The 11,645-nt window shown below is 43.5% G+C and overlaps 1 protein-coding gene across 1 annotated transcript in view; it reads left to right on the top strand.

The window, feature by feature from the left end:
* The first annotated feature begins 382 nt into the window (after window positions 1-382).
* PLCE1 (phospholipase C epsilon 1) overlaps window positions 383-11,645 on the top strand; it is a 212,029-nt gene continuing 200,766 nt past the window's right edge. The window contains 2 exon segments of the mRNA XM_045507381.2: window positions 383-583; window positions 585-680. Coding sequence (XP_045363337.2) covers window positions 398-583; window positions 585-680 — 282 coding nt within the window. The 5' untranslated portion in view covers window positions 383-397.

Genomic DNA, 11,645 nt, shown 5'->3' with positions numbered 1-11,645 from the left:
CATTACTACCTTGATACCAGGTTCTTTGCACTCGAATACACTGAGTTCTCTTTGCTACCTTCTTTAAAATCTCAACTAAATCTATGAGTAATTGAAAAGTTCTGAATTTCTATTTGGAAAACACAATACTGGGTGAGACTGGAACAACCCAAATAACCCTAAATTTACAGAGACCAGATTCATAAAACCCTAGGGTGAAATTTTTTTTTCTCATCTAGAAAAGTTGTATTCCACTGTGGTTCTTACAATGCCCTGTCTCTGGATGGGGGCCCTCCCTTGATTCTGGATATTACATCATTTTATTTTGGCTAATGTAAACACTCATCACCCCACGTGTTACAGGATTTTTAGTATGATTTGAGATGGGGCTTCACTTGGAGGGTCGTTGCAGTGATTAATGGTTTCAGAAGGAAGTGCAGCAGGAAGAGGCTTTGCGGGAATGGAAGAGGTGAGGCAGCTCCATGTGAGATTCTGCAAAGGGATTAAGATTTGGCACCGCACTTGGTTTCTGTGCAGCCTCTTAGGCAGAGAGCCTCAGGAGAGGGAAGCAGGCTGTCAGCTGGGGCTTTGCACGCTCTCAGCCTGCCTTGAGGGTTGGTTGGTTCTTGCCTCTCTCTGCAGTACCCAGTTTTACCTTACTAAAGGATGGATGTGGATGCTGGAGGCTTAAAGAAAACCAGGTAAGGGTTCCCGTTGTCCAAGACGTCCCCCGATGTTCATAATGTATGAAATTCTGGGGACTGCTCTTTTTCTCACACCGCTGTGCAGTGTTAGCCAAAACCCAATTCCTCTGAGACGTTTCACAGAGAGGATCAGGGAATTTGCTTTCCTAGTTAAGAAAGTTTCTAAAATGTTTTAACCCAAAATACTTAACTACAGAGATGCAGATTTTTTCTTCCTTTGAAATCACAGCTTTAAGATTTATTTCTGTGCATTTTAATCCACATGGTTTGGAAAGGAATCCTGAAGGTTTGTTAGATGTATGTTTTCCTTCCCTTTATAGTGGCCTGTGGTGTGTTATGTATGTATCAGTATCTGGTTTAATGAAAACTTCTAATTCATTGTATTTTTCATAATGCTGGCTTTTGAATGAGTTCATCTACTTTTTGCAGATTTGATTTTTTTGTTCTTTTTTATATTTTGGCTTTTGTGAATACTATGCTAGTAAGAAATATCCTTAAGTATAACTAATGTTTAAGAAGAAAAAACTAAGCTTAAGAGACCAGTGCAATCATATTTGATAGTATCTCTGATTGAAATGATCTACATATTTTTTGATGTTTGAAATATACCTTATTAAAACAATTTTTTCTGTATAAATGTCCATAGTTTGTGGGACCGGTGATGCAGCTTATCTGTGTGGTTAAGCTATTTATTGACAAACATTAAAAGCATGATAGATCTTTGATAAGATTAGCTCAAGAGATAATTGGAAAAGTAGTTTTCTGCTCACCACCAACTCAATTCCAAATTCTGTTGCTTTTCTTTAAAAAAAAAAAAAATTCTGGGGTTAAAAATAACCCAGAATAAAACTTGAAAACTGTTTTGTTTCTCTGTATTTGGCTAACTTCATTGCAAAGTACTGTGTTTAAGGAATTCGAGCTATGAAGACTACTCTTGAAATGGCTCACACAGCTCTATCTGCAAATTTCTATAACCCTTTTCAAGAGCATATGATTTTTTATGAGTATTCAGATTAAAGTTTTCAATTAAATGTTCATTCCTTCTACACCCCTGGTTAATGGGTAACAACTCTAAGAAGATAACATGAGGAATCGTGTCAGTTCCCTGACACAAGCTCATTTTTCCTGCATCCAAAGGAATGTGGAGTTGTCAAGGGGGGGGGGGCATTTGACACACCTGTTTACCTTGAGGGTGGGGGTGTCTTGTTAGGAGTGAATGCCTATGGCTTTTGTGGTTGATGGACAGATGCAGGGACTCCCGATCTCTGTTATTTATTTAAGATAAAATGTTTCGTTGAATGTAGGGGACTCCAACTCTACATCTTTGGTTGGGTGAGAGGAGGTCTCTACATCCACTTGTTCCTACTGTTTCTGTTTGATGAGCCCTTTTAGTTCACGTGGTCTCTGTTTCTTCCTTTGGGAAACAAGACTGGCAGTAGGGTCTCCAGCATTCTGTATTACTTGAACCTAGCACTTCAGCCATTGTGTTTTCTTTCAGTGGGATGGCGAGTAATAAGGCAGGCTTGAGGCTGAATTTGAGAAGGTGTGAGAACAGCTGTAGTCTTTAGGAAAAGAGAATCACGCCAAGGATTAAACATGCAAACTCCTAACTGTGCTGTGTTCAGTCTCTTCCAATTATTGGCGAATCTAGACAAGCTGTTGTTACAAATGCTTTCCATCACTGAGCTTTAAAAAAATAAATCATGCCGTGTAGTGTGGAAATGGCAAACCCTGATGTCCTGACTTGAGTCCTTTGTCATATTGATGTCTTCTAAGGGGTATCCTTAGTCCTCGAATATTTTTGGAAATATTAAGCAAAATGGATTTTGTTAACAAAGTATGATTTGTCAATGTACTACTGTATCTTCATTCTGCCTTCTTCCTCCTTACCTGTTGTTTAGGAGAGAGGGGAAATTGTCCAGGTTAACAGTTGAGGAATAATTACTGAGAACATCCTAGAATTGTTGCCACGAATTATCCTCTCCCTCTTAATGTGCTGTTGATAAAGGTTCTATTCATTTGTTTGTTGTTTTTATTTCTATTAAAATAGTAAGACATGTGTGGGGCTGAAAAAAGTTCAAACAGTACAAAAGGTAAATAACCTATTATAGGTTATTACAAGTTATTGAAAATAGTTGCCTGTATTATACTTCAATTAAAAAAAAAAACCCTCCTCCATGGAGTCCAGAGCCCCAGTTCTTCCCTGGGCAAGTCTGAGAGAATTCTGGGGAGGAACTAACAGTGCTTTCCAGCCGCACTTCCCAGACTTGAGCAAATATTAGCAAAACCTGCAGAGATGGGTGAACCACAGCTTTGGGGCCTCCACCCCGGAGATGCTGGTTCTAAAAGGCTGGGGTTGGGCCCCAGAATTGGCATCTCTAGCAGTTTTCTGGGTGCCGATGCTGTCTGCCGGGACCCCACTTTGAACGGCGCTGGTTTCAAGTGAAGGACTCCTTCTTCTGCGTCTATTTTTCACTTTCTCTTCTCCGGTTTTCAGAACGGCTGCTGCTGAAAAGAATAGCTGCGCTAACCCACTGGGAGAAAACCGTGGTGGCAAATAAGATCAGATAGCAGTAATCAAAATCTGGGTGAGAGAGGAGTAGAGATGGGGGGAGGTATTCTGTGGGAGTCACTGGGGTGTGTGATGTACACACAGAGTGAAGGGCATTGCCTATGGCTGGGCCACCGTAAGTCCTAGCTTCAATTACAATCAGAAATAATGCCATCAACTGGCGTGAGCACAATCTCCACTAAAAATCTCTTTGTATGGGTTGTGATTTTGAGAACATTTACCATAATTATGCATATAGAGATACACACACACATAGGTGCTGGCAAAGAGACCTGTCTCTGCCCCCACTCACCTCCACTTCCCTGTGAGTATCACCATGCCTGCTCTGTCCTCGGGCAGGTGGCACACATGGATCTGCATGACACAAATGAACCCAGCTCACACTTTGGTATTGATGAGAGTATTTTCCATGAAACCAGCCCGAGTTGTAATCAGGTTTGTTCTCATTGATGTGTGGCCTCAAACAGCGTTTACTGGGGGTCTTATGTGCCACGCACTGCTAGGCCCTGAGATACTGCAGTGAGCTGGACAGATGTGGTGCCTGCCTTTAGGCTTCAGATATTGCAGAGATTCTTGGGAAAGGAGATGAGTAACGCAGCACAGGGATGGAGAAGGCGAGACGATAGAAGAGAAAGGGAGGACTATGTGACACCCATGGTAGGTGCTTAGCAATGACTGGGTGTATGTGTACCCTTTCCAGTTCATGTTCAGTTGAATTAAACAGTTACTCAGTGCAAGTCATGATATTAGGACTATAGGGGATACCCAAGAGGGTAAAACATAGTTCTTGCCCTCAAAGAGTTTGCTGTTCAGGAGCAAATGATACAACCCTAACAGTCCAGCCATTCACAAAGAGCTTCCCCATACGTTGTGGTCCCTGTGTGACAGTGTGACATGGTTGGATAATAAAATATAAGCACGTCTCTGACATCTACTTCTGCCATTTCCTAAAGAAGCTATTGCTGTAAAAAGAACACAAAGGTAAAACACCTACTGTGTTTTATTTAAAGTTCATTTCACACCCTGATTTGCTTTGCCGTGCAGTGCCAGTTGAATTCAAACTGCTTAGACATTGAATACTAATAATTTCCATGTTCTCACCTGCGACATGAATCTATATCGAGAAGCAGCAAGTGTATATGTGTGTGGAGTGGAAAGGGGTTTTGCCTGACTCTGTGTCTGTTCTTTGATTTCTCCATTGGGGTCAGTCTAGCTTAGGAATCCAGTGGGGTCAGCAAATCACACCCATGAGGAAAGAACTGTGCAGCCACTGCAGGCTTAGGCAGGTGCACGACACAGGGAAGCCTTGGGGCATTCCAAAACCATTTTGCAACAGTTGACAAAGGAATTTGTTATACACTGGCACTAACTGAGAAAAGACCATCTAGTGGAAATGATGAGAACAGAGATAGGAAATCAATTGGATGGAAGCTGTCCTGTGCGTACCCCAGGGGTAACATGCCCAACTCTCCTTTTTGGTCCCAGTACCACGACTTGGGAGCATACAATAGGAAGCTTTTGAAGGCTAATTTGGGAAGCTGAGAAAGAGGCTGAAGATCAGAACCTTTTGTGATCATTGCAGAGCTCTGGTCGGAGAGAGAGAGAAAGAGAGAGAGAGACAGACAGAAAGACAGACAGATAGCTGCAATACATAGTAGCCATGAAACAGATGGAAATTGAGGGTCCTAGTAAGAGCAGGACACAAGGCTGTTGAATTTCTCAGAAATAAAAGGCTCTCTGGAGACATCTGGCAAAGAAGCGTAAGAAACCAGGGTCATGAAACAGATTATCAGGGTAGTGGAGAAATCCAAAGAGCCTCAGCATAAAAATGCCATCAGGAAATGCCTAGTGGGTGGAAATAGCCAACAGCTAATGAAAATATGGCCGTAGAAAGGGGTTATGGGCCACCTGACAAGGATAATGAGATTGAGCTGGAGACTGGAATAGGACTGGCCAAGCTAAAAAATTGGGCCAATTAGTAATAATGAGGGTGTTTACTCACTTGTAGATGGGCAAAATACCTCCCTGGGATGAATTAGGACAAATGATCATTTCCTGTGCTAATGATTTTACAGACGAAAAGGAAGAGAAGCGCCGTAGAAGGTGCAGGAAGTATCTGTGTGTGACCACTGTGATTTAATGATCCCGATAATTTTAAGATTAACGGTCTGATGCAAGGATGGAAAACCATGATAATGTATACATAACAGAAGAATTAAGAAAAATGTGAATTGTGACTATGAAAAAATTGTCAAAACCTCAAGAATCTTGCCAACTAATTTTTAAAAACCATTACCAAAACCTTTGGAGAAGCACGAAGTATGACAGTATTCAAAAAACCATTTAGGGGGTTGGATTGAGACGAACTAGCTTCCTTTCCCTACTACCTTCTTTGGCTAAGCCGATAAGAATAAATAACCCTTTGCTAAACACTTACTGCTTGCTAGGCATTGGGCAGAACCCTCTACATGCTTTGCTTCATTTGACCCTCATAGCCCTGGAGTTTGGGATAATAATCTCTATTTACAGATGCAGCTCAGAGAGGGATGCTCAAGGCAGAGATACTTCCCTGAGAAATAGATATCTTTCAGGAAAAATCGAAAATTAATTCAGTTGAAAGAACAGGGAAATCCATCTGGGAAACCCGTGAAAAAGATCCAAATATAATTTTAGGAGCATCCTCTAGAAAACGACGTTAAAGCAAAAATAAGAAGGCCTTTTAAAGTAATTGGAGGGAAGGAACCAGCCAAAGACCCGGTAGAACCTTTGTAGATTATCAGAACACTCCCTTGGATATATGAAAAGGAGCCAGCAGGCATAATAAATTACTTGCCTTGATCTTTTCAGAAAAATACATCAAACTGAATAACAGTCTTAAATTATGTTTGGAAGCAGAGGCACTAGGTGGAGTAGTAGTAGATGCACAGAATGTTCTAGACCTAGCCGACAGATTGGATGTGGATGAATCACGGGGACAGCTTGGCGTTCAGCCAAGAGCTCTAAAGGAATTCAGAGGTGAAATCCTGGGGATGATGGTAAAAGCAACTAATCTTTAGCTTCAAAACCCCAGCAATCCCCTAAACCTTTGCTGTCTGCAAAAGGCACCTGACTCCATCTCTCTTCACTACTTCATTTGAACATAAATTGTAATAGAGATATGTTAAACATGAAATATAGTCAATCAAATAAGAAAATATGTTTAAGACAGCAGTGATTTTGAATTCCCAAACCCTGTTGTGTCACAGTTTTGAAAGCCTTTGTGGACATTTCATTCTTGAGATTGCTGAGAATTACTCAGCCCTTTACGATCATGTAAAATAAGCTTATAGTTATTCATGTGAACTCAGTAGCAAAAGCGCATAGAAACAAGTGGGCAGTGACTCAGGGTTTCGAGAAAGTATTCATCACACAGTTCTGCTTCACTTAAAGGGGAGAAGATTCCTGCAGCCTCGGAAATGGGCGCCCACTCTTTATTAATTAAATAAAAGGCATGTGGAGGATTTGGAAACTACTCAGCTTCTGAGCCCCTAACTGCAGTCCAGCTGCCCGATTCGCCTGGTGGTCTGGCCCTGCTCCCAGCTGGCTCAGGCCTTCTTCCCTTTCTCGTGGTCTTGACTTTGTCTAGCCTGGCTGGATGACTAGTCCAGGTGCCCTGTTCTCTGCTTTGCTCTAGGTAGCCCTAGTTCTCTAGTGCATGGGGTAGGGGTGTGTAGAGAGTTGTAGAATGGGCCCGGTGGGGGAGCTGGCCAGAGTCAGAACCATCAGAATTAGTGCAAGGTGAGATGGAGAGGCCGGGACAGGGAGTTGGTCAGGGTCAAAGCAAGCAGGAATCAACGAGAGATGGGAACTGGGGTTCAAGTCATTTAGTCATTGAACTGGTCTTTTTTTAGTACAATGTGCTGGCATTGTCCTGAGGATACGAATGAGACAGCCACTGTGAGAAAGATAAATGAGTAAACAATTACACTAGGGTGGGGTCTCTCCACCTCAGTCCTGGTGACATTTTGAGCTGGACAGTTCTTTGTTGTGCCGATGGTCCTGTGCACTGCAGGATGCTTAACAGCATTAGAAGCCAGTAGCATCCTCTCTCACACAGAGTTGTGACAACCAAATACGTCTACAGACCTTGCCCAGTGTCCCCTGGAGGCCAAATCGTCCCTGTTGAGAATCACTGCAGTAGGGTATGATAAGTGCCTGAATGAAGAAAGAACAGGTGATCACAGGAGCTCCTGGGAGGTGCCCTTAATTAAGCCAGGAGGGGAGTCATCTCAAGAGTAGACTTGCAGGGTGAGTAGCCCTCAGGTCAAAGTTGGGAGGAGGAGGGTCAGGAAGGGACGTGCTTTAGACCCAGGGAACGACCTAGACACCAGCAGGAGGGACCCTGGGCCAGCTGGGCGGTCACTCATGGTGGTGCACACTTCTTTTCGTGTACAACGTTATCAGTGCCTGAGGGGCAGTGTTTCACACCCAACGTCCGCCAGCACCTTTTGGCTGCTGTGCTTAGACTCAAGCAGCTGCCCCCAGGGAAAGAGCCATGTTGGCTCAGAGACGCTTAGCCTGGTGATCACAGGTGCAAGGGAAGAAGTAGGTATCCAGTCTCCTTCCTGCTGAATTTTCCTTAGAAGACGAATTTTGACTAATTGCCTCTTTCGGTTCTAATGTCTATTTTCGATTAGCTAAATCTAAATCAAATTAGAGTAAGATTCAAAACTTGTTAGCAAAAAAGTTCTTTTCTCACATGGCCACCCCAGGAATTTTTCCCAATGCTGGTAACTCTAGCAACTGTTGAACAAAGAATATGTTTTAATCACCTTTCAAATGCTCCCCCTCTTCCTTCTGCCTCCTCTGTAACTGATTCTTTTCTGGAGAGACAGGTTTTTATTTCTGCCAGGAGAGGGCTGTGAGCCACCTGCTGGGTCTCCCTCAGGGCTCACACATTTTCAGGGAGGATGCACTCTGTGTCTTCGCTTTGGCCCTATCCCCTCTCCACCCCACCTCTGCTGCAGGCTCCTTAATCTCTGTGGTACCTCGTGGGCCCTTCCATTCCTTCATGATAGAAATTGATGCTGAGCACTTGCCATGTGCCACAACCACAGGGCTGTGTGGGAGAGGAGTCGGGGAAAGGGAAACAATCAGGTCTGGTACCATACTAGCTGCTTTCACATAGGATATGTCCTCTGATCCACTCAGAAAACTCCACTCTGTGGGTGGTATCATCCTCATTTTAAGGATGAGTAACAGGTCTGATTTCACACAGCTACTAAGGGGCACGGGTGGGATCATAGCCCACCTGCTAGACTCTGAACCCATGTTCCTTCCACTTCCATGTTCTGGAGGAACCACCCAGGCCCATGGGCCTTGCTGTGGCCCAACTCCCAAGGCCATTAGGACAGACTGGTCAAGGTCTTCTCAGGATGCAAGGCAGATCTGGACTTGAGTGACCTCCAGGACTAAAAGTGAGCCTGTCATCTCCAGCTGTTCTGGGGGGCTTCTTGTGATCCAGATTCATTTTTTATTAGGGCCATCACTTCATTGCTTGATTCACAGATTCCTGAAGTGACTTCACAAGCAGGGACCCAGGTCCTCTTTACCCTCCCGGCTGTCCTGGTTTCTGCTCCCATGGGCAGCGTGGAATGATGGTAAAGAGGCCAGGACCAGGATTTAGGAGACCTCGAGACTAGGTACCCTTGCCTTCCATTTGCTGTTTGGCCCTGAGTATGCTGCTTATCCAGGTGACTCATTTGCAAAATGCTGAGCCAGCCATAAACCCTACCTAGTTGTCTCCACTGGTTGCCTGGGGTTTGGAATAACGTTAGGGCTATAAAGGCAAACAGAAAAGATGCATTATCTGTCACTATCAAGAGGTACTGTGTCAGCGCTGCAGGGGACAAATTACCATTGAATTGGCTCATAGTAGGAACTTAATGCATGTGTATTCAACAAAGGAATGAAAGAAACTCCATCTGGAGGTGAGTTGCAAAGAGGAATTTGTTATCAGCAAGTCTGATTTCCCTGTCAGCCAAGCAGTATAATAAAGAGGACTCTCTCTGAACAGTCAGCTGACACTACATGTTAGGCACAAAGCACTGTGGCTTCTACAGAAGAAAGTACTAAGATTAGACCCAACAGGATCCACTGATTACCCAACCCTCTCCTCCTCTGACGGATGATGAAGTTGAAGATCAGAAACATTAGTGGCCAGGTCAAGTTCACATATAGGCAGAGGTAACGCTAAGATTATTTGACCTATCAGTTAAGGCCTGTTTAGACTGTGTATGTGGGAAAAGGGAAACCCTAGAGTATCTTGTATTTGGATTTTTGAATAAGGTCTCCCAACAAAGGGTCTTGAGGACTTGGTTATCGTGGGTTCAGGGTATACTGTATTGACAAGGTTAGGACCCATGCTGAGGTACCATGGAGGGAAGAGTGAAGTCACTGATTTTCTTTCACTGTATTTGTTCATTAATGAATCCATTTATTCAACCAATATTTACTGAGCACCCACAACTGTGCACCAGGCACTGAGCTAAGGGCTGGAACATAGTGGTGCACAGACAAGCCTTGGACTGATGGAGCTTCCAGGCTTCCTGTAACCGGACTTATTCTGAAACGGCTGGAGGAGGCATTCAGTGAGCTGCTCCAGGTGGTAAGATGGAGCTCAACAGTAACAGCTCCTGAGAGGGCTATGTTAGTGGACATGGACGTAATAGATGGGTTTCAAAGTGGGCATTTCCAAGGAAGAGTGTCGAGCTTCGCAGTCTGGAGTTTAAGAAAATCCAACTGTTTGTACAGAAAGGGGAAAAGTCAGAGGAGGGAGACTTGGCAGGATTGCTACAACAATCCAGGAGTGAGGTGCTGAGGCTTTAGATGGGGCTGGAGCAGTCAGGATGGAGGAGGAAAGTGTCCGTCTGGGTCATGTTCCAAGTATCATTGGCTGCCTGGTTTAGGGACAAAGGGAAGGAAAGAGGCAAGGCGACGCTGCGGTTTCCAACCAGGAGAGTGGAAGGAGATAGTCGCAATGGTAAAGCTGGGATCGCGGTGACTAAGTTTGTTTGGTGGGAGGTGACAAGGTCAGTTTGGCGCAGGCTGATTGGGGAGGGCTGGCAGAATGGTCCAGGTGAGCTGTCAGCACAACGGGTGCTTAACCTCACTTGGATGAGTACGTTTGGGAGTCTTTGGAACAGGATGACTTTATGTCATAAAGGGACTGAACTCTCTCCGAAGAAAAGTAGTTGCAGAACAAAACAGAAAATTGATGGGGATTCACCATTCATTCTTTCTTTTTAAAAAACAAAGAACTTCTAATTGTGTAAGTTTTCGAACACACACACACAATGAGAATAGTATAGTGAGCCCGCACGTGCCCATCACTTGGCTTCCACGTGTATCAGCATTTTCCAGTATTGTTTTATCAGTTTCCTCCCAGGAGTATTTTCCCCTCCTGCTGGAGTATTTAAAGGAAGCCTCAGATTTATGCCATTTTATCCATAAATACTTCATTATATGTTTTTTTAAACAGATAAAGACTTTTAAAAAACATAACTACAGTATTATCACACCTAGACAAACAAATAATAATTCCAAACTGTTATTTAATAATGAGCCCTATATTCAAGTTTCCCTGATTGTCCCCAGCATGGCTTTTAATATTTGATATTTGGAATCAGGGATCAGATGAAGTTCAAATATTACATTTGATCAATATGATCTCTCGAGTCTTTTAATCTTTAGCCAACCTCTCTCTTTTTATACACCATTTACTTATTGAATAAGCTGTGGTGATTGTCCTGTTGTACATTCAGTCATTTTTAGAGTTAAATAACTATTTGAGGTTTACTTCTTACGAATACAGTGGACATAAAATCGTTAGGTGACTCTGGAATCATCTTTCTTGTATTCCTTCAGACTTAGGAGTCTCCAGTATTGTGGCTGATGCTTCATGGTTTTGAAGAGTGAGCTGGGTACCAGGCTGAGCAAGGGCAACGTGTATTTTCTACACCAGTTGTACACTGAGAGCACAGCATGTGTGATGCTGTGCCAGGCCATTAGGGAAACACAGGGAAAGTGAAGGTGCCTTTGCTTGGCATTGAGGAGCTTATCATTTGGTTGGAAGGAGGAAAATTACATGAAACTAACAGGTTCACACAGGCAGCGTGGTGTTGGAAAATCAAGTGAAGCTGCACTTGGCTCTTACACCAGCCTTGACACCTAACAGCTGTGTGATCATGAACTAGTCACTTCACCTTTCTGAACCTAATTCCTCATCTCTAAGATAGGGATGATGGTGGTGGATGTATAGCTCAGTGGTAGAGCTGTGAGCTTAGCATGCACAAGGTCCTGGGTTCAATCCCCAGTACCTACATTAAAAAAAAAAAAAAAGCTATGGAGAT

This window comes from Camelus bactrianus, chromosome 11 (assembly GCF_048773025.1).
Source record: "Camelus bactrianus isolate YW-2024 breed Bactrian camel chromosome 11, ASM4877302v1, whole genome shotgun sequence".
Classification (NCBI taxonomy): domain Eukaryota; kingdom Metazoa; phylum Chordata; class Mammalia; order Artiodactyla; family Camelidae; genus Camelus; species Camelus bactrianus.
Note: the sequence above shows the minus strand (reverse complement) of the source record. Positions and strands in the feature narration are given on the sequence as shown.